Source organism: Echinops telfairi, unplaced genomic scaffold (assembly GCF_000313985.2).
Source record: "Echinops telfairi isolate 266 unplaced genomic scaffold, ASM31398v2 ScPeMD7_24;HRSCAF=84, whole genome shotgun sequence".
NCBI lineage: Eukaryota > Metazoa > Chordata > Mammalia > Afrosoricida > Tenrecidae > Echinops > Echinops telfairi.
Genome location: NW_022103921.1, coordinates 2,655,699 through 2,680,293, shown reverse-complemented (window position 1 = coordinate 2,680,293; position 24,595 = coordinate 2,655,699). Strand labels below are relative to the sequence as shown.

Sequence of the window (24,595 nt, the reverse complement as noted above, 5' to 3'; positions counted from 1 at the left end):
TAAGCGGTCTCAGTCATCTACTTTGTCTTCTACTACTTGTGTCCTTTCCATTATGTTTGATAGCACCCAATGTCAAATGCTATTATTTTAAAAATAATACCAATAGACTTCTCAAGATAAAAAATAGATAATATCTGAATGACTAACATTCCTTCAACTAAATGAAAATTTTAAATTAAGTCAATTAACTTTAACAATGCAAAAAGTTGAAGCTAATTTTATTATCTAGTCTCTTCAAATTAAAAACTTCCTAAACAAACATTAATTATATAGTTCATTATGCACCTGACTTTTAAATTAAAATGTTAGAAATTTAAGCAAAACAAGTTACTACTTTGAATTATATGTGGGAAATTTTAGTTTGTTCAATGACAGCAGCATACAGTACGAATGAATAATCTAATTTGAAAATGTTACAAGATTATTAAGTTTCAAGTAATTCATTTGCTGGTTTATGCCTTTCATTTCATATTTTCAGTGCTTAGCCAAAGGAAGCCTTTGTTTATGGGACAAAAATTTGTTACAAATAAAAGAACTGGATATTTAAATGACGTAACATAGGCTTTCAAGGTCTTAATTAGTATTTTTTAGTTTTGCCATGGATGCTGAGTATTAGAAATTGGTCCTAATTCTCAATCTAGTAAACAGAAACCAGTTCTCACTAATGAATAAAAGTTCATTTTTTTAAGCTTAAGCAATAAAAATAAATTTCAACAGTAAATCATTCAACATAGGGCAAGGTTTAAAAGTTTTCATTTGTTGTGCTTTACACAATTGATGTACGTATGCACTGTGATAAAAGTTGTATGAGCCCCTAATAAAATGATTTAAAAAATTTTTTTAATAAAAATGTTTTTAAAAGTTTTCATTTGTAAAAAGTTATGATAAATTAATTTTTTAAAAGATGAACAAAGAAAAGCTGAGCAAAAGCTAAAAATAAGCAATTTACCCAAGAATACATACTTCAAGATTTTTAAAAAACATAATAACAAGTTTAAATTTGCTATTAATAAACTGCTAGCATTTTAGTGTCTTTGACTACATATTATAATATAGTTCAGTCTGGTAAAATATATGCAGAATAAAAAAAATAAAATTTTTACCTATGAAATTAAAGAAGATTTAGAAAATATTGTCAGTGGTTAATAAACCTCTAGGAAACAGGCACACCTAGCTTTGGGGATGAGTGTGTGTGTGTGTATATATATATATCAGTATAATTTCATAGAGAATTCTTGAAAATATGTATAAAACACTTCCAAGATGCACATTTTCTTAAATTTAGTAGTACTTTGCAGGAATTTGTGTCAAAGAACAGATATGCATAAATTTGAGCAAAAAATATTCAAAGAAATAATCTAAAACCCATTCTATAGGATTGTTAATGTACATCATGGCACATCCCACAAGATCCAGAAAAAAGTAGAGGGGCAATATAGTCTGACTACGCCAAAATAGGGTCGTGGATGGATTTATTTGTTTCTATAAAATAAGTACAAAAAGCTGGAAAGGCCTACACTACAACAATAACAATCATCATTCTTGCTTAGGGAATCCATGGAGAATATTTTACAATTTCTGCCACCCGTTTGTCAGTTTGTTGTAGTGGTGGCCAGCATGTCCCATGATGAAACTCTATGGACACCTGTCCACATGGGTGATCATCGATAAGGCGGTGGGCAGTTTTAGTGGAGTTTCCAGACTAAGCCAGGCAGGGGAAAAATTCTGGTGATCTATTTCTGAGTACCAGTTAACAAAAACCATATGGATCAAAACAGTATGTTGTAGGAAACAGTGTTGGAAAGCACTCAAAATACAAAACTAACACAGACCAATGACGGTGAAGATGGTGCAGACTGACAATGCTTCGTTCTACTCTCTTTGGGGGTTCCATGGGTCAGGGCCGACTTGAGGGCAACTAACAACAAGAACATTCTCCCCCCTCCATATATATTTTAATATTGAATGCTTACATGTTAGAAACACGTCTTTTTAAAAAATTAATGAAATATTAGTAATTGGTTGTTCGCTGTGATTTTTATGCTGTAAAAACTATGCCATTTTACAATCTTATGCTATTTTTATAATAAAAAACCTGTATATAAAAGGAAAGGTGAATTCATTCTACTGAAGCCAAACTTAAGAGTAAATTTACAATGATTTTCTGTGTATTCAGACTTACTTTAGCTTCCCAAAGAGAAACCCTTGAATGTCATCTGCTTCAGTTTCGTCTTCCACAGCAGTATTATTCGCAGCTGCATTACGAAAAACACCAAGTGAACACGCTTTCAGGCTGGAAATGGACTAGGCAATCAATAATGAAAGTAATACAAGTGAATCACTTCACTCTATCTTTCCTGAACATGAGTGACACATGCCTGTGCACACGCGTGCCTCCCTGAGTGCGCGCGCTCTCTATTGAAGCTTGGATTGGCTAGTAAATATTTCATCACTCTAATTAATAGACATTATTTTATGGTTGAGTTCTGGGTGTTTTTGAGTTTTGTTTTGTAACTAGAAGTGATTAGTACAAGCACCTGGGACAAAGCTGGGTATACCAGTTAAGTCATACTAAAGAACCGAATCACTAACAAACAGGAATTCTAACATAGTTCCATGCCTACAAGCAAGGAATCTTCTTTTCAGAATAAATTGTAATTTTCCCCCTTCCTTCTAATACAGTCAGGTTTTGGAAGTGTTCCACAATAACTTGACAAGCATATTTTCTGTTCCTGGGATATAATTTTCTCATGCAGCTATTTGAGTAAGCTTGTTAATTCGCCTATTTAGATACTCTACTTTAACTTATCTGTGTTTACATGATCTGTTAGTTTCTGAGAGGAAAACATTAGGATTCCCTTTATGATTTCAGATTAGCCCATTTTCAATGTGTGTAGGTAATATTTAGTTTGTATTTTGATACTATATTGTTCAATACAAGCAAGGAATCTTCTATGTTCCGTTTTAAAGAAATGAAAACGTACAACTTAAAATATATATATATACTACTATTTTTAGTTAATTTCCCTTTCCTTCTTCCTTATGTAGTAAATAATTAGAATACACAGCCTGGTATATCAAATACGCAGGGTGCTTTGGTATTCTAAAAGAGTGTGCATTTCACAGGTGCTGTCATGATCAAAGGCACAATTCTCGGAAAGTTACAATCTCTAAGGCTCTAGCTAAGATCTCGGAGTGTTCTGATTCAATTTCCCAATTCCTCCCTTTCGTTCCTTAGGCAAATACTTATCGCTCATGCCTATCAGAACAGACACCAGGAAGATGCACAAAAGACACAGACCCTGCTTGGTGCAAAATGAGAAAGGCAAACAAGCAGGCAATTTTAACAGTGTGAAGAACGTTTCGGAAAGTAGGTAGAGTTATTCCAAATAGAGAAAAGGAAAAACCATCCCCTGACAGAACAGATGCTATCCAGCCATCTATCTCAGAGGTCCTGAGTGATAGGAGTCTTAAAAGATAGATGCAATGAAAGAGATTGGAGAGTAGAAGGAGGGCTTTCAGGCAGATGTAATAGCAAATGCTAAGAGATTTAAGTACTAGAGGTTATAAATACTTGGAAGACCGTGTAGGTGTTAAAGACAGAGAAAATGTTTCTATAAAGTAGCATTGCAGGGCCAGACGGTACAATGTGAAAATGTTAAGGGGAACTGATAAGACAGATAGGGGGGTATTGTGAAAAGCCCTGTTTGCTATATTCTAGGATTTTGAAAATGTGATGCAGGTCACACGGAGCTATAAAAGGGTTGTCTGCCAATACAATTATAAAGCCAGATTTCCAACCTAAGTACATTCTGAAAACATTGTAGAGATTAGATTGATTACTGTTATGCTGAGGGCATCAAAGACCAATGACCAGAAAGAAAGCCAGTTAGAAGCCTAACACATGTATGAGAGAGGGAAAAAGAAGTAATAGAGGGGCACCAAAATGGGAGGGGGCTATATTCCAAAGGTATGTGAAGGGTTCACTTGACACAAACACAGACAGTACAAATGTGATCCCCTGATTTTTACTGAAAAGTCTGTGAGTCTAAAGGCAGCTAGAAAAAGTTTTGTCACTATCATGATCATTTATAAAGACACAAGGTCATAAGGCTACATTTAAACTAGACTGAAATATATAAAATCTGGATTATTATTTTTACTATACTAGTTCAGTCATTAACAAAGAATAGTTGAATTAAAATAAGCAAATCTTCACTAAAAGTGTGTTTCTAGTAAGAGCCCGTCATCAAGGCCGGGGTTTCACGGCCAGCTACTGCAGAGAGAAACAAACTGGAAGCAAGAGCCACTTCTCAGCGCAGACGCAGAATGAACTGACATGCTTCACCAAGAATCAAGTCTAAATACATTTCAGAAAGATTAGACAAGACGACTCTGTCAGAATGATTTTTTTTTTTTAGAATCTCCAGATTCTATCTTAGGCAAAGATTTAGTTCACAGAACTACAGAAGATCAGTTTACAGATCACAAATTGAATCATCTGACCTCAACTAAATAAATGCTTCACAGTATTATACTATTCCCCTGAAAAGGGAATTCACGAATTCACCCTTGACTTTAGCATCATCATACTGCAAACAGTGCTTCAGAAGCCAGAACGTCACCGTTAGGCTATCGGTTTGCTGAGCTATGGAGCTCCGGAGAGCCTGGGGTGTCGCTCTGGCTGTAGTCTCTGCCAGTCTGAAGTCTTAGGCCAGTCATCTCTACTCATAAACTTTCACTGCTACTGTAGAGTTTTTATGTCTTTCTAACAGTGGCTGAGAATTGAGTCTAAGCAAAAGAACACACTGACTCCTGTCTTTAAGAGCACATTAGTAATAGGCGCAATCCCTCTATTTCCATTTAAAACTAAATTCAAAACTAGGTGAAGACATTCGCTTTGATCTCTATCCTCAAATTACCACAGGTAGGATTAAACACATTTTATTTTTTAAAAGCAAAAGTATGTACAGTTTTCTTACTTTTCATTCCAGTTCAGAGAGAGAAACTTACTTTTAACTTGGGTATCATCCAGTGCTTTGTATTCTGTACTTTTAATAGCGAGCTCCACACCATAGCCAGATAAGTACATTTTCTGTGAGCTTGGTTTCTGTTCAAAAATATTTGATAAAATGACAAAACACTATGATGGGTACATTAGCACATTAGAATTACCAAAATTGCTCAATCAATATGAAATGTTATTTGAGAGAACATTTTTCTCCCTACATACTCCATGTCAACGAACCAGAATTTGATCAATAAAATCCTTTGCATTCTGAAAAATTTCTCATGACTTGTTTTCATTACTCTTCGTAAATGGAAATATTTCTGATCTCTTCCTTTACACCATGACAATGTTTCCAATCTACTACATGAATTGTTGCTAATTGAAAGCCAAGTTTTTTTTACTTTTTTTATATTAAGGGAGATAAATATATCAATAACTATAAATACTTCCATGCAAACATAGAAAGCAATTCATCTAGAATTACAAGGAAGTTCAATGTGCAAGGGACAAAGGCTGCACTCCACTCCTGGCTCTTCATTCTTGATGACAATGAGATTTCCCCTTTGCTTCTGGGGTGGCTCCTTTCATTCGCAGCAGGACAAAATGGACAAACTCTCTTAGGTTGGAGCTCCAAGTTTTTTCATCACAATTATCTCTGTTAATCATCACTCACAACAGATAATATAGTCCTACCATCCTCCTCCTCCCCCACTTTCTCTTGGCCAGACCCATCAGGACCCAGTCATGTGGTAGAAGTTTACAAACACTATGGCTAGAAAAACCATGTTAAGTAATTATCGGAGCCTAACAGGTCAAGCTCAGTGCTCAATCCTGGGGTTAAAATGATGAACAGCAAAAACAACAACAAATACAAGGGAAAGTTAGAAAGTATTACTAGAAACTATGCAACTAGGCATAGAAATTGTTGTTAAACAAAAAAAGCGCAGTGTGATATATCCTCCTCTATGGCTAGAAACTTCAGAAAGTAGGGCATCTGTCTCTATATAACCCTTCTCCTAAAGAATTCTGGCTCTTCAATTTACATGATACCAAAATAGATGTTTTGTCATTCTTGAGAGACCCGGTTCTTTGCTTGTAAATGTTCTTTTGAGTTTGGGGGACCAAAAGAAATCTGCAGGAGCAAGGTTGGGGGTGTACAGACGAGGTGTGGCTTTCCAATGTAATTCTCACAGGGCAGCTCTAGCCACACTTGAAGAATGAATGGATGGGTGTAGCAATAAAAAAAGAGTTCCCGAGCACAATATTTCTGCCCTTTTTGCATTTTCAAAAACTTTCTTCATAATAAGCCCCCACAGTCCTGTGTCCTCTGAGAAACTTATCAGGGATACTCTTGACTTCTCTGCCTTGGCTTTAACGGGCCCATCAGATCCCCTGAGAAGTTTCTGTTCATTGGACTTTTCAAAAAGATAGTATTCTAATGAGACTAAATGTATTATTGAGATAACTTGTTTGCAGACATCCACTGATCGCAGAGACATGTTTAAACATTTTGTATTGGATAAATCTGTACATGTATGAACTGAAACCCTAGGGCAATGTTTTATTTTTTACTTCCCCTCATACTTCCTTCTTTTATGGTATGTGCATTCCCCATCCAAGTACTAGCTAGACCTGCCCCCACTTATAGTTTGAGATCAGACGAGATGGTGGTATGGTAGTAGATGGTACTTGCATTCTAATGTACATGTGTGGGGTAAAGTGGGAATAACAAACGGACAATTAAGTCATGCTATATAATACAAAAAGTGCTAATAGTGCTTATAGTGGAGTATAAACTCCCCTATAGTATAGGATACAACAGTGTGGACATTGGAGATGAAGAAAAATATTTTTCCAGAGAATTCCATCATATTAGTCCTCCTAAATTAAATATCACAACATTTTAAAAACAACCACCACCATCTCTTCTTTTGATTTGGGTGACAGTTAACAGAGTAAGTCAATTTTACATTCAGTAATTGACACACATTCTTGTTTCATACCACTGACTGCGATCCTTATAATGCCACAGCACTCATCCTACCTCCTGCGTTTCCCACTTCCAGTTTCTAGCCAGGGCACGGCTTACGCATTGTAACAGTGGGGAAATTCCAAGTCCCCTGTTCCGATGTCAGGCTGAAGGTGTCTCCTGACTCACGGAGCTGCAGAAGCTGACAACGAGCCCAATATGGGGCCTTTTCTGTGCTTCCCCAAAGACACTACAGCTGTGCTCTTCACGACACAAACGCCCCTCGGTTTCCCCAAACCGGACAAATGTGCGCTCAGTCACCGGTGCCAGAGCTCAAGTCCCTTGCCCTACTCCCATCCCCTCCCACCTGAGACCTACACATGGTGTTCACCTGTGCCCACCTCCCTTGGCAACCCACGAGCCCCCAAACCACACCCACAATGTGGTCCGCGGCATACCTCCACCCAGCAATACACACCCTGTGGCCCCTGGCATTTACCACCCAGGCAACAGGAGCACTGTGGGCCCTTACCCTAATCCCTCCCCCTCCCACCTGCACCCCTAGGCGCCACCCCCCTCGGCAAACCACGTGCCACAATCACCACCCCCAGCAACGCACAAACCATGTCCCCTTGAACTACCCACCTTTTACCCCCAGTGACACACGCACTGCAGTCCAGTGTGTATCCCCACCCTGCAAGAAGCATGTCATGATCCCTGGTGTTTCCCTCCCAAGCAACTGGAGTGCCAAGATCCCTTACCCTAATGCCTCCCCCTCCCACCTGAGACCCAAGCGCCATGTTCATCTGGACACCACCTCCTACCAGCCTTAGCAACCCATGCGCAGCATGCCCTTGCTTCGGATAGCCTACACCTCTAGGGCATCACAAGGATGTCCGCTTGGGCTGAGGGAGGCTATAGACATTGAAGACAGCTGCAGTCAGCAGATATGAACCGCAACTGGGATAATCCCTTTGATGAAGGCCTCCATACTCCCCTATTACCAAGGGAACAACTAAGCCCTTCAGATAGACAGCCCCAAGAATTTAGGAAGAGAGCTAGAAGCAGAGACAGATTCAGAGATGCAGCTCAAACCTATGGCGTAGATAGCTCCAGGGAGTTGGTAAGTTTACTCCTATTATCTTCTGAGAAAGAAAACACAGGGTTTCTTTCCCCGCCACACAAATAATTGAAGAACTGCACTCTCCCTATAAACTACAAGGGCGGTGAGATAGTTACATAATCTGTTGTCAATTTGAGGCTTAAGAGCGAAGGGGTAGAGTTTAGCCTGTCAATCAGATCTCAGCTTGAGGCACTAAGGAGATAAATAGCTCGCTGGAGGCGGGACACAGGCTGACTCCCTGGGAGAGATTGCAGCTGACCAGACACAAGGAGACAGGCTGATGGCAGCCACAGCCTTGGAGCGGGAGAAGCCACATGGAGAACCCTGCCAGCACTGAGATAGTTACACCACCACTAGATCCACAAGACTTCCCACCCACTGTGATCTTCCTGCATTCAGTGTCATAGCATGTGTTTCATGAGTCTGAAGAGGACTTTATAGATTGTTATCAGACATATGGGCTAATATCGGGCTTATGGACTTGAACTGGACTGGGCTAGGATGTTTTCTTAATGTACAATTACACATCATATAAAGCTCTTTCATATATCTATCTCCCTGGGATGTTTTCTTAATGTACAATTATGCTTCATATAAAGCTCTTTCATATATATATTCATATTCTTAATGTACAATTATGCTTCATATAAAGCTCTTTCATATATATATATATTCTTAATGTACAATTATGCTTCATATAAAGCTCTTTCATATGTATGTATGTATGTATGTATGTATGTATGTATATAATCCCTGGATTTATTTCTTTAGTTTATCCAGACTAATGCAGTTGACAGACTCTGGTAGATATCATCTATGCTTCATGCACTCCAACCACCATAAACTCTGGAACCTGCTTCCTACACCCCAGTAACACATTTTCCTTTAACTTACCAAGTGAAAACATCCCTGCCATACCCTCTTTGCCAACTCATTAAAAACTAACCCATTTAACAGGAGGGTGTCCTATGGTTAATACCACTAATTCAAACCTACTCCCGAGTACCAATAACCTATTTCTCCTATTCAACCAACAGCCCCCATCAACTACACACAATACCTTCTCCAACACCTAGCACCCTCCCCTAGCCTATAGAGCCAGCTCCTCCACCATACATGTCACAGAAGTCGAGGCAGTACCTCAGTTCACCCACAATGTGACACAGACAACAGCTACCACAAAAAATTTAAAGAAACAAAAATCAATCACTGAAGATGATGTAACGCAACAGTTTACACAAAAACAGCAGCCCTTGAATTATCAGAGAATTCAAGAAAATGTTGTTAAGAGTTGTACAGGAAATTAGGGGCTCAATCCTGAAATCAGATGAAAAAAGAGAGAAAGAAGAATCCTCACATCAAAGGGATATCTAAGAGTTAAGGGATGAGGTAGAACAATTAAGGAGCACGGAGAAGGATATTGTGTTAGTCTGGGTTCTTTAGAGAAACAAATCCACAGAAACTCATGTAAAAGAGAGAGTTTTATATAAAGGGTAAGTGCACATCATGAAAACATCCCAACCTAGTGCTGCCTAAGCCCACAAGTCCAACATTAACCCATATGTCCGACACCAATCCACAAAGTCCTCTTCCATCTCACAAAGCACACACTATGGCGCCGACTGCAGGAGGAAATCGGAATCAGTGAATGTGTAAACATGTAAGCGCTGGCAGGGGTCTCTACACAGCTGCTCCAGCACACAGGGCTGCATGAGGTAGGTCCATGTGGCTTCTCCTAAGGGATGTCTTGTAGGAAGTGAGTCTTGCCATCTGAAACAGGGAACTGGCTAAGGCAGCTGCACCCTGGTCCGACTATCAGAAAGCAAGAGACCCGAGAACTAGAAAGGCGAGGCTCACCGATCCATTTATCCCTCTGCCCTTCAATTAACCCCATATGTGATTATCGGCCAGGTTGGCACAATAAACTTTAACTCAGATATGAACCATAGAAGGGAAGAAATGGAAAACTGAATCAGCTAACTCAAAGATAAGCAAGTAGAATTCAGCAAATAAGAGAAGCAGATCAAACAAAACAGCAAGAGGGTCTGAAGAAAGCTTGAGGGTGTTGTGGGATACCATGAAGTGAAACAATATTTGAATCATTGGGGACCCTGAGCAGGAAGGAATTTTTAAAAGCCTACAGATAAAATAGTAAGAGAGTTCTTGGAAGAAAACTTCCCAAATATCACAAAGAGATGATAACCATCCAGGGGGCAGAGAGAAGACCAATTACATTAACTGCCCCCGCCCCCCCACCCCAAAGAAAACACATCAAGACATATAGCAGTCAAACGATACAATTTTAAGGAATAGGAGAGAACTATGAGAGCAGCTAGAGAGGAAAATGAAGGCAGATCTAATGGTTAAATAGATCAGAATAAGCTCAGACCTCTCCATTGGGGCCGCGCAGGAAAGAAGAAATTGGAGCAACAAGTTCCTAAGGCTGAAAGACAACAACTTCAACCCCAAAATACTTTATCCAGAAAATCTTTTCATAAAATTTGAAGGAGAAATGAAAGTATTCTTGAACCAGGAAATTTTTAGAGAATTCGTAAAAACAAAACCAGCATCACAAAAAATACCGTCGAGTCTTTTATGGGCAGAAAACCAAGCCACAGGGTGTAAAGCTACCCAAAAACCAACACATGGCAAACGGCACCCAAAACATTACAGATCGAAGAGAGACATGAAGATACAAATAAATGCCTCACACACATAAGCCACCCTATAAACAGGGAAGAAAGGAAACTATCAAGCACAAATGTTAAGAGATGACAGCGACTAACCTGCAATGAGACTTAATTACACTGAATGTTAATGGAGTCACTGTGCCCATAACAAGGCAAACAGTAGCAGCAGACAGCAAGGTCCATCAATCTGCAGCCTTCAAGAGACACATCTGAAACTCACAGACAAAAGCAGACTGAGAGTCAAAGAATAGTAAAACAGCTGCCAAACAAGTGCAATCAAAAAAAGCAGGGGTGGTAATATTAATCGCTGACAAAATAGACCTCAAGGCACCTAAAGTAACAAGAGACAAGAATGGGCATTACATAATACACAAGGGATCAATAAACAATGAACCTATAACCATAATAAACTTATATTTAACCAACAAAAGACCCTCAACCAAATCTCAAAGAGATGAAAGGAAAAACCACGCGATCAACAATTATAGATTTTAATACACAATTTTCAAAGAAAGATAAATCAACAGGTTAAAAAAAAACTCAATAAAAGAATGGAGTAGATGAACAAGAAAATTGATCAACTAGAGCACATAAAGCAAGCTTGAGAAAATTCAAACACATAGATATAATTCACTCCATGTTCTCTGACCACTGCACCATTAAGCTGGAAACAACAATAGAAAGAATAGAAAGATAAAGACAATAACTTGGAGACTCAACAATTCACTTCTTAATAAGACCGGATACTAGTCCAAGTAAAAGGAAATTAGGAAGTTCCTAAAAACTAATGAGAATGATAACACAACATACCAAAACCTAAGGAACACAGCAAAAGTGGTTATCAGAGGTCACTTTACTGCAATAAATGCACATATGGAAAACAAGGAGAGAATCATGGTTAGCTCCTTAATACAGCACTCAAACAATTAGAACAGAGGCAACAGCACAATCCTACAATGGCCAAATAAAATAAATCACAAAAGAGCAGAAAACAGGGGAGGAGGAAGAAGATGGCATCTAGTTATGACTCACCCGCCCGGAGCACCAGTGCCCAGACCAGAAAATTGGGAGGTAAGGTGAAGGAGACTGGGAGGTGGAGTCCTGCATTTAAAACTAGGGTACTAGGGTCTGTCCAGAAACCGCTTTTTTGTGATTTCCACTGGCAAAGCGAACCAAGAACACTCTAAATAGCTCTAGATTCGGAGTGCTGGGCTCGTGAGCTCCTGCTGAAGAACGACCTATACCCTAGTTTCACAGCGAGTAGTGATTTTCCCAGGCTGAAGCCCGAAAGGCGACATAATCCCAGACACAAGAAGAATCCCACACCACAGCTCCCGGCTGTTAGCTGCCTTGAGCTCAGAGCCTGGGGAGTGGGGGGCAACAAGTCGCCATAGATTTGGAGTAGAATAAAAAAGCAGGAATTTACTTGAGCCAGCAAGTGGTGTAGCAGAAAATAAGCAGATAGTCATAGTCCAGGGGGCGAATTCAGTTCCAGTTGGCTGAGAAGGAAACAACCTCTCTGATAAGCTGGATCTCCCCCTCTGAGGGTCAGTGTTACAGCCCCCAAATCAGGCCACCTCTTAAGCCCAATATTAAAAGAGAAAGAAAGGGATTATCTTCTTGGTAAAAGCTACAAATCCCAGGCTCATTTTTCAATTCCAAGGCATCAAGTAGAAAGAGTCCCTTAACATACATTTGCATAATAAGCAAGCCCACTCTAAAGAATGCCAGATGATAGCTACAGTGCCTGGAGGCTTTCAACATAACAAAGATGCTCTGGGCAACACTATTACAAGAAACCAAGAATGGCCTCAACAAATGGAAGAATATCCCATGCTCACGGATTGGAAGATTCAATATAGTAAAGATGTCAGTTCTGCCCAAGGCACTATATAAGCTTAATATTATCCTGATAATGAATATCATCCTTCTTCAAAGAATTGGAAAAACTGATTACCAACTTCATATGGAGAGGGAAGAAGGCCAGATTAGTAGAGAACTGCTCATGAAGAAGGACAAAGTGAGGGCTTGATCTACCTGACTTCAGCACATATTGTATGGACACAGTAGTCAAAACAGTGTGGTACTGGTATAACGACATATATTCAGACCAATGGAAAAGAGCTAAAGACCCGGAAATAAAAACATGAGCATAGAGGCAACTGATCTTTGATTAGGGCCCCCAAAATATCAAATGGGAAGCAGATGCCCTCTTCAATAAATGGTGCTGGAAAAAATGGATATCTAGCTGCAGAAAAATGAAGCAAGACCCTTACCTCACTCCATGCACAAGAATAAACTCAAGGTGGATCACAGACCTTGAGGTAAGCACCCAAACAATTAGGGCCATTAATGAGGGAATGGGGACAAACCTGAGAACCTTGGAACAGGGAATACATAGGCTATCGGAAATAGGGAAGGATACAAATATAGAGGAGTCACAAATTGACAAGTGGGATATACTGAAGATAAATCACCTGTGTACATCAAAAGAATTCATCAAGAGAGTAATAAAAGAGCCCATCGACTGAGAAGACATCTTTAGCAATGACACATCAGACAAAGGCCTTATTACCAAAATCTATAATATTTTGCAAGCTTACAATAAGGGAAAAACTAACTGCCCACTGAGGAGGTGGGCAAAGGACCTGAACAGAAGAAGTTTTACAGGGGCAGAAAAACGATTGGCCAATAAACATATGAGAAAATGTTCCCAATGATTAGCCATGAGAGAAATGAAAATCAAAACAACTATGAGATATCACCTAACACCCTCAAAGATAGCCCAATTAAAGAAATCAGAAAGCAACAAGTGTTGGAGGGGCTGTGGTGAGACAGGGACTCTCATCCACTGCTGGTGGACCTGTAGGTATGTACAGCCACTATGGAGATCTATTTTGTGATTTCTAAAACAGATGGAAATTGAGTTACCATAAGACCCAGCAATCCCCCTACTGGGCATATACCCAGAAGAGGCAAGAAATAAACCACGGCCAGACTTCTGTGCCTAGTGTTCATTGTGGCACAGTTCACAATTTCAAGGAGTTGGAAACAACCTAAATTTCCATCAACAGACGAATGGATTAAAAAACTGTGGTACATACATACAATGGAGTACTACACATGGCTAAAAAGCACTGAACTCATGAAGCATATCGCCGCATGGCAAGAATTGGAGGAAATTATACTAAGTGAAGCTAGCCAAGCACAAAAGGGCAAGTACAACGTGAGTCCACTGAGATAAGCTTACAAAAAAAATTCAAAAGGGGCATAGGGAAAAAGCTACTGTATACAAACATTCCTGGGGTGAAGTCCAGGTAGTATGGCAGGAACCAGACCAAATTCAGGGGTACATATGGTAGCCAACTAAAAAGGGGTGGGGTGTGTGAAAACAAAAAGGATAGAAATGTGTAGCGGGGGAACAGGCACTAACCCACCCAAGAGGAGGGTATTGTTTATATATCCACAGGGAAAGAGGGACCAGACTTCAACCCAGTGCTCCAAGATGTGAATGCAGCGTGCTAACATGGAGCAGGGAGCCATTGGAGGGGTCTGAGGGCCTGGCCCCAATTCCAACTACATGGACAGCTGCCCTTCACCCCAGAAGAATTTACTTTGGAGGACAGCACTGAAGCTGCAGCTCGGGGAGAGGGACATGTCTGATCAGAGCACATGGGAGCAAATGAAGGAGAAGAAAGAGAGAGTGGAGCACATCCTGGCCCTCCAAGCAAGAAGGACGACATCCCTGCTCAGCACAGCCAATGCACAGAGTGGACCATATCACTGGCCCCACTATGAGACACGATGTCCCTCACTGACCCATGGCTCTATGGGGGACAACACTGGAGAAACATGTCGGGACTGGCCCAGTCTGGCCCCACAACACCAAGGCAAAACACTAAGGGCGTGAGGCAGAGCAGCAGTGGGAGCAGAGCATGGAGGTCCTGAGGGAGTGTCAAGGATAGACTTTGGGGTTAGGGCATGGCACCCCATCGGACTCGACTGCAGGACACTGCTAAGGTGAACAAATCCACCTTGAACTATTTACAGGTTTTTCTTTTTTTTAAAATTATTTTTTATGTCATTGGTTTTTTTGTTGTCATCATTTTGTTTTCTTCTGTCGCTTTGTTTTGCTATGTCTTGTTTTTTTGTGCAGATTATTATCCCTGCAGGTCTATCTAGATAAAATAGGCTAGATGAACAGTCTGGAGGAGAAAACAACAGGACCGATGGTTCCAGGAGGACATGGGAGAGAGGGAGGTGGGGGAAAGGTGGTTTTGACCAACCCAGGGACAAGGGAACAATAAGTAATCCAAAATCAGTGGCAAGGAGGGTGTGAGAGGCCTGGTAGGGTTGATCAAGGGCAATGTAACCAAGAGAAATTACTGAAACCCAAATGAAGGCTGAGCATGATAGTGGGACAAGAGGAAAATAGAAGGAAATCGAGGAAACAACTAGGAAGCAAAGGGCATTTATAGAGGTCTAAGTACAGGCATGTACATATGTCAATATGTTTATATATGATGATGGGGAAATAGACCTTGTGCATGTATTTATAGGTTTAGTATAAAGGTAGCAACAACACTTTGTTCTATTAAATTGGCATTCCATGATGTTCACCTTCCCGACACAATCGCTGAAGACAAATGTGTGCATATGCAAATGTATTGAAGAAAGTTCATGGTGCCCAGCTATCAAAAGATATAACGTCTGGGGTCTTAAAGGCTTGAAAGTAAACAAGTGGCCATCTAGCTCAGAAGCAACAAAGCACACATGGAAGAAACCCAACGGCCTGTGTGACCACGAGGTGTCAAAGGGATCAAGCATCAAAGAACAAAAAATTATATCATTGTGAATGAAGAGAAGTTCAGATTGGGGTCCCAAAGCCCATCTGTAGGCAACTTGACATCCCCTTACAGAAGGGTCGTGGCGAGGAGACGAGCCAGTCAGGGTGCAGTGCAGTAATGATGAAACACACAACTTTCCTCTAGTTCTTAAATGCTTCCTCACCCCCACTATCATGATCCCAATTCTACCTTACAAATCCAGCTAGCCCAGAGGATGTACACTGGTACAGACAGGAACCAGAAACACAGGGAATCCAGGACAGATGATCCCTTCAAGACCAGTGGTGAGAGTGGAAATACTGGGAGGGTGGAGGGAAGGTGGGGTATAAAGGAGGAACCGATTACAAGGATCTACATATAACCTTCCTAGGGGATAGACAACAGTAAAGTATGTGAAGGGAGACACTGGACAGTGTAAAATATGACAAAATAATAATAATTTATAAATTATCAAGGGTTCATGAGGGAGGGGAGCTGGGAGGGACGGGAGAAATAAGGAGCTGAAACCAAGGACTCAAGTAGAAAGCAAATGTTTTGAGAATGATGAGGGCAACAAATGTACAAACGTGCTTGACATACAAAGGATGGATGTATGGATTGTGATAAGAGCTGTACGAGCCCCCAATAAAATGATTTTAAAAACGGAGCAGAAAACAGAAGAACAATGGAAAAATTAACAAGAAGCTGTTTCTCTGAAAGGATCAACAAAATTGATGAACCACTAGCAAATTTAAGGGAAAAGGAGGAGCTGTCATTAATATCAAGAATTAGGGATGAAATGGGATGTTGTAACAGACCTTAGCAAAATAAAAAGATTTAGAACAGAGTACTATGAAAGACACCATAGCAAAAGAAGAAATAGAGTTATCAAGAAACTCCCAACTAACAAAAAAGCACTGGTCCAGATGGCTTCACAGAAAAATTCTACCAAGTATTCAGAGAAGAGCTGACACAGTCCTGCACAAACTCTTCCCGAATCTAGAAAGGGGCAGCAAACTCCCAGACGCATTCTACGAAGCCAGCAGAACCCCGAACACCGAAACCAGGCAAAGACCCCTCAAGAATAGAGAGCTATAGACCTATTAACTCTCAAGAACATATGCAAAAATTCTCAATAAAAGAATCTAAACAGCGTATCAAAAAACAATACATCGTGACAAAGTGGGATTCACACCAGTGATGCAGGGATGGCTCAACATTTGCAAAACAAGTCATGTAATCCAGATTATTAACAAGAAAAAGGAAAGAACCATATGATCATATCACTTGATGCAGAAAAAGCATTTGATATTACACAACATCCATTCCTAATAAAAACTCTCAAGAAGATAGTCTTGGAAGGGGAAATTCTCAATACAATAAAGACCATATGTAAAAAAGCAATAGCCAATATTACACTCAATGGAGAAAAGCTGAAAATACTTCCACTGAATAAGGGAACCCAACAAGAATGTCCCCTTATCCCCACTCTTATCAGCATTATGCTAGAAGTCCTAGCCATAAGACGCTGGCGAGAAATCAAGAGAGTACAATTGGGCAACGAAGAAGTGAATCTTTCACTGTTTGTAGATGATAGGATTTTATATATTGATAATCCCAAGGTGTGATCATTATATAACCTATTGTCAATTCGAGAGGATTAAGAGTAAAGGGGTGGAGTTTAGCCTGTCAGGTCACAGCTTGATGATCTCATTTGGAGGCACGAAGGGGATAAATAGCTAGCTGGAGGCAGGATGCAAGCTGACTCCCTGGGAGACATAGCGGCTGAAAAGACCCAAGGAACTACACTAGTGCCCTGAGCTAGAGCCACGTGAAGACTCACACAAGGGCCGAGATGCTTACAACGCCACTGGATCCACAAGACTTTCTTTCCACCCACTGGCCTGCGATCTTCCTGCATTCAGCGTCATTGCATGTGTTTTGTGAGTCTGAAAAGGACTTTACAGACTGATATTGCACTTATGGGCTAATCTGGACTGGGCTGAGATGTTTTCTCAATGCTCAACTGCTCTTTATATAAAGCTCTTTCTTATACACATAAATGCGTGCCTCTGGATTTGTTTCACTGGTCAACCCAGACTAGTACACAGGGGTTCACAATAGGATTACTGGAAACAATAAAGGAGTTTGGTAGTGTAGCAGGAAATAAGATTAACAAATAGAAATCAACTGGATTCCCATATACCAGTGATGCGAACACTGAGAAAGGTATCAAGGCATAGTACCATTAATAATTGCCATGCAGAAACTAAAATACTTATAAACCCAACAAAAAACGTAAAATCCAAAGCTATCAGGATCATCAATGAGAAAATTGGGACAAAGCTAGGAGGAGACCTAGTGCAGGGAGTATACAGGCTATCAGATAATTCTGGTAGCAAAGGAAACTCACTCTGTTGAAGATAAAATAGATGAATGGGACCCATTAAGAATAAAACACTTTTGTACATTGAAAGACTTCATTAAAAGACTCAAAAGAGAGCAGACTGGAAAAAGATATTTAGGAATGATGTAACAGACAAATACTTGTAATTATTACAATCTCTAGAATTTTACAAGCTTACAAAATGAAAAAAAATCCTAATAGCCCTCTGAGAAGGTGGACAAAAGGTCTGAAGAGATGAGTCACAAAAGATGACACTTGAATGGCTAATACACTTGAGGAAATGCTCCAGGTCATTAGCCACCCAGGAAATGCAACTCAAAACAAGATACCACCGAACGCCCATTACTATGGCCCAGTTTTTAAAAATTGAAAACACCAAATGTCGGAGAGGGTGTGGTCAGATAGGAACTTTTATCCACTGATGGTGGACTTGTATAGCCACTGTGGAAAGAAATGTAATACTTAGAACAGATGGAAATTGAACTAGCATATGACCCAGCAATATTACAGGGCATATACCCCAAATAAGTAAGAAACATATCATGAACAGATGTTTGCTCCCCCATATTCATCGCAGCACAGTTCACAAAAGCCAGAAGTTGGAAACAGCCTAAATTCCCATCAATAGAAGAGTAGATTAAAAAAACCTCTGATACATACACACAATGGAATATTATACACATCCCTTAAAAACAGCGATGAAGCCATGAAACACCTCAACTCATGGAGACATCTGGACAGCATTCTGCTGAGTGGAGTTATTCAGGCACAAAAGGGCAAATACTGTATGAGTCCGCTGTGTAGGAACAAGCAGCAGAACGGGCACAAGCTCAAGTTTGCAGGCCGTGCAGAGCCTGGTAAGGAGCTGGAGTGCCACTGAACCACAGACCATCTGCTCCAGCTAAGTATACTGTAGGTCACCTGGCCGAAAGGCACCTAATGACAGCTGGGATCAATGGACGGGAAGAGGGGGAGGAAGCTGTTTACTGAATCTGGGGTGAGGTTCTCCAGAGAGGGAGGTGGCCCTGTCAGAGGGATGAGGCTTACAGAGGGAGGGGGGACAAGGGGAGAGGGAACAAACAAGTTTGAGGGAACATAGGTGCACCTCTGTTGAGGAGAGGGGAGAGGAAGGGCTAACCCCAGGATGGAGGAAGGAGAGACCAAGGATGCTCTTGGGAGTAGGTGGAGAGGGTCTTTAGTGGCATGCAGCAGGTGAGCAGAACTGACCTGAGTTATCTGGGAGTATCCCAGGAACCCAGACCAGGTGCCGGGGAACACTGGGACACTGAATCCTGAATCTTCAGGTTGCATGGCAGGATCCAGAAGCAACATCGGAGAGACCCCATATGGGAACCCCACTGGGTGAACTGGACTTTACCTCAGACACACTTTTATCCAAAAAACACCTGGTATCCGAGGAAGCAGAAGACAGCTTTACCAAGAACCGTGCAGTTGGTTGGTGAACAAACAAGGTCTGGCTATATCAATGCCCAGTATGCTGTATTAAGATACATATTACTCCCACAATCCTGTGACAAGTCATCCTGCTATAGTACACTTATGCATGTTTATAATGGGTGTATCTTAGAGGTGTGCCACCATGGGGGGGTCATCGTTTGAAGTTGTGCTACTGGCTTCTCTGTTTTTCAGTAAAGGAAACCCAGGGAAGTTGAGGAAGTGTTATATTTTCTATAGGGGAAGAAAATATAACAAGGATTTGGGGTGGAAGGGCGATACAGAGGGGTAGGGGAAATATGAAAGAGATGATGTCAGGAAGTCCAGGAAGGAAATGAATGTATGGTTGGAGACTGATTATGGAAGCAATTGTACAATCGTGTTTGAAAGGATTGAACTACGGAATGATATGAAGTGTATTAACTCCCAAGGTACAGCAAATTTAAAAGAATGTATAGATTTAGGCATGGGTTTTAAACTCACACTAAATTCTAGCTCTAACTTAAGAACTATTTGTTCTTACAACATGGTCCTGCTTGATACTCACCTTTACAAAATGATTACTGAAGATAAGGGTGTTATGGCAAAGTGTGGTAAAGAAAGTAGATGGTGCCCGGCTACCAATCAGAATAGTGTCCGGGTTCTTAAAGGCTTATACGCAAACAAGCAGCCATTTAAGCAAGGAGTCAACTAAGTCCACACAGAAGAAGCACACCAGCTTGTGTGATCCAAAGATGATAGTTACAAAATTCTAATATGGTGAAAAGAAAAGTATCAGAGATAAAGTTATAAATATCTAATTTGTAGAAGGCCATGGAGGACAGTGGAAGCTCAAAACCCATCTGCAGAGTATCTGGCCAGACTGAGCCCCTGGCAGATCTGTTCTAGCCAAAGGGTCTCAAACAGCCTTACTATCTGACAGAGACCACTGTAATCTTGATTATGCTGTATCGAACTCGATACTTGTGTACTGATTTATGGGTTGTGGCTAATGGCATGGCTGTATAGTCAGGGAATTGGAAGGAACATGACTGAAAATTTGGTGACAAGGAGATGTGGGGAAGAGGTATGTGGATAGACCTCTCTGAATGGGCCAAGAAAGTAAAGATAACTGTGTCTCATGTGAACACTCACCAAAGGGTTACCTCTGAACAGGAGGACTTGAACAATCAAGTGGATAAGGTGACAGGCACTGTGGAAACTAGTCCTCCTCTTTCCTCCGCCGCTCCTGTCACTGCCCAATGGGCACATGAACAAAGTGGACATGGTGGCAGGGATGGAGGTTTTGCATGGGTGCAACAACATGGACTTCCACTCACCAAGGCTGCCTTGGCCACTGCCACTGCTGAGAGCCCCATCTGCCAGCAGCAGAAGCCAACACTGGGTCCAAGATATGAGACCATTCCTTGGGGAGGTTGATTACAGAGGGCCACTTCCGTCCTGGAGGGGGCCAGTGTTTTGTTCTTACTGGAATAGACACCTACTATGGATATGGATTTGCCTTCCCTGCACGCGATGCTCCTGCCAAAACTACCATTCACGGACCTATAGAATGCCATATAGCAGGGCTTCAGATCAAGCAAACGAAGTGTGGCAATAGGCCCATGCCCATGGACTCCACTGCAGCAACGAAACTGATAGCATGATGGAATGGCCTCTGAGACACAATTACAGCAACAGCTAGGTGGCAACACCGTGCAGGGCTGGGACATTGTTCTCCAATATTATCCTCTGGATGGCATATAGAAATAAATAATTTTACATATTCATTCATTCATACGGTATATACAAATATGGTATATACTCGAGTATAAGCCGACCCACCTATCAGCTGAGGCACCTAATTTTACCAAAAACTGTGCTGAAAAATTTGGCTTATACACGAATATGTACAGTACATTATGTTTAATAAGTACCAGTTATTGTTCCTATGGTGGAGAGATAGTAAAGAAACAAAAAATGAAGTCCTCGCTCCAATGGCAATTATATTCTTGTGGGGATGGGCGGGTAGACTGGAGTGTGAAAGAAAGAAACTTAGATATTATAGTAATAAGTGCTATGAAGTCTGAAACAGTCCAATGTGACAGAGTATGAGAACAGTGGAAGAGTAATGGACAAGTCGGAATCGTTGACCAGAAGTCAGAATAGGAGAGTCAGCTGGGTAAAGACACAGTGTTGAGCGAATTCCAATTCTATGTTAGGGCTTTGGATTGTGCTTGGCATTGGACTGTGGATCACTGCTCTGGAGGAAAAAGAGGAAGCTGTGTGCTCCCTGTGGAGTCGTTCTAGTCGGTCCTAAATAGAGTCACCAGGAATCAGAAGTGACTGCATGGCAGGGGCTTGGTTTTGAGTACCAGTGTGTCTATGAAGACCTGGTGACACAGTGGATTAAGCGCTGGCTGCTAAAAGCAAGGTGAGCAGATTAAACAGACTAGCTACTCTGAGGAAGACAGATGAGGTAGTTAACCTCTGTGAATATTTAGTTTAAGAAACACAAGGAAGCAGTTTTACTATGTCCTACAGGGTAGCTATGAATTGGAACTGGTGATGGGTTTGGATTTATCGGAATATCTACTGAATCATACTTCATATTTCTACTGAATCATATTTCACCATCATGACACATTTTCCTTAAAAAAGATATTTAGGAGACCTAGCCATCATTATACACATTATTGAAATATATTTTTGTGTTTAGTGAAGTTTTAAATCTGTGCAAGATATATTACAGGGAATAGGATTATAAATATGATACCTACCAGAAATTTTACATGCTTATCTGTTACATTTAGTAAAATTTTTAAAAAAGAACACAACTTACATAATTCTTCTGGTGAAAGTTACTATGTAAATCTATTAAAGATATCGTAAATAGGATTTTTCTATAGCCAGAATAAACCTGGGGAAAAAATAAGCATGTACCTGAATATAATGTCGAAAAACATACAGAATTTCCCCCTGGTGAGCTTTTTCAGACAATGCTTTGTGAAATTTACTGAAGGCTTTGCTACCCAGTTCAGCATACAGAATAACCACGGGTAGGTTCTCTTTGTTTGTTGGGAATTTATGATCACCTTTAAACAGATAAGGTCTGGGCCTGAAATTGAAAAGCAAGACAAAAACCCATACATTTTAAATGAATTGAAAGTTAACAGGATATTAGAAATATACCAGGATACTTTATAACACGTTTACCAAAATTTAGAGGATTATATATATAAACAGAGAAAAAAATTTACACTTCCTATGATGGCTTTGTACATATTAGTTCTAATGAATGACAGAAAGTTTTTAGCAAAACGCTAAATATTAAAAATGCTTTACTTTGCAACAAGATTGATAATTCTTAAATATCATAAAAAGGCAACATACTTTTAATGAAATAAATTTTTTCTTCAATTGAAAGAATCTATTTTTTCTTATAGCTTATACATTCTGAAAATGGGTGCTGGCCACATTAAAAAACAAAGACAGGCACTATACAAAGATTACAGTACATACTTAAAAAAAAACCAGTTCATTAAGTTTCCAAGACAAAGTAACAGTCCGGTGTTATCATCATTGACAAAAAGGCCGTTAATTGACACCTTCTTGTCAGGCACTGTGCTAGATTCAGGCTGGGGGTGGCCAGAGGGTGATCCTCTGCTACTAACCTAGAGGTTAGAGGTTCAACTCATCGAGCAGCAGTTAGGAAGAAAGGATTGACAATCTGCTCCAGAGAGCCCTCGGGAGCAGTGGGCTGTCTGATGTAACACACGCAGTGGCCACGAGGCACACTCAACAGGAAGGGAAGAGTGGTGGACTCTGTATACTAATTAGCAAAATCTATCTTCATAATTACTTTAGCTGCTTTCATTTATTTCAAATTAAGGTTTCTGAGCCTCAGAAGTTAAATCGAAGACAAGAATTTCACCGTGGGTCTATGAAATGTCAAAGACCGTAAATTTTTCACCAGCATTGCTTTAGCTATTCAGAGATACTGAGAAGTAACCTGATTTAGTGAATTCAGCTCTTTACACTCCATTTGTTTTCAAACCAAACCCACTGTCACCAAAGTCGTGGATTCTGACTAAGTGATCTCAGGGCCCCGTCAGTTTCTGAGACTCTTAAATCCTGACAGAAGTAAGCAGGCTTATCTTTTTCCCCGCAGAATAACTGGTGTATTTGAACCACTGACCTTATGCTTACCAGTGTGTAGCCTTATTAATGATGAGAGGGATAAAAAAGAGCATGAATAACACTGGTATAGGATGACTGGGGAAAGATTTCAGGATTTGAAACCAGGTGCAACTGAAAAGAAGTGAGTGAGAACATATGATTTTTTTTTAACCAAGAAAAGAAGATCAATTTTTTATTTCTCTTAACTGTAATTGGCTATTTTTTTCTCCTCTACCCTATCTATGCCTTACTCCAGATCTGTGTTCCCCCAGGTCCTCAGAGTTACAGCAAGGACAGAGTTTTCACTTAGAAACCAGTTCCTAATTTTACTGGAGTTGTTACTGCAAAACAAACGTGCCTCCAACCGCCCAATCTCTATCCACATTATGAATAACTGGTTTCATAAAAATCTATAAATAAATTCGTTCTCAAAAAAACACTTCAAAAACTTCTGAAGAATTACTGACTTTAAAAAATCTAGCTAGAGAAATTAAGGCACCAGTCATTTGACCCCTATTTTAACAGAGATGGTGCTCGAGCACCTTTAGTTGTTTGGTCAGCAGCTGGTAAGGATTCCTGATCACTCTCATCAGAAACACAGTCTTTTATCGCGCCCTCAGCTTACAACTCCAGTCGTTTCCACTTCCTATACCATGGTGAATACAAGCAGTTATGCTGGCAATCTGGGGTCTTCATAAATGGCTCAAATGCAGTCAGATAATGAGTCTGTGTAGATCTACAAACGATATACAGATCTACTAACCAAACGGATCTACAAATTATATATATAGACCTACAAACTACAGGAATCTATAAAATATATAGACTGATCCAGACTGTCAAAGCAGCAGTGGCAATTTATTTCACAGTTCACAAACACTCTACAGCCTCTAAGTGACAGACCAGAGAGGTGACTGGCAACAGTCAGTAAGAATGTAGAAGATTCCTCATGGGGC

The 24,595-nt window shown here is 40.4% G+C and overlaps 1 protein-coding gene across 1 annotated transcript in view; it reads right to left on the bottom strand.

Moving 5' to 3' along the window:
• The window catches only part of UGGT2 (UDP-glucose glycoprotein glucosyltransferase 2), a 264,346-nt gene that overhangs the window by 211,463 nt on the left and 28,288 nt on the right, over window positions 1-24,595 (bottom strand). The window contains exons 6-8 of the mRNA XM_045289053.1: window positions 22,404-22,578; window positions 5,014-5,110; window positions 2,183-2,255 (exon numbers count right to left, since the gene is read on the bottom strand). Of these exons, the coding sequence (XP_045144988.1) occupies window positions 2,183-2,255; window positions 5,014-5,110; window positions 22,404-22,578 (345 nt within the window). The remainder of the gene's footprint in view (window positions 1-2,182; window positions 2,256-5,013; window positions 5,111-22,403; window positions 22,579-24,595) is intronic.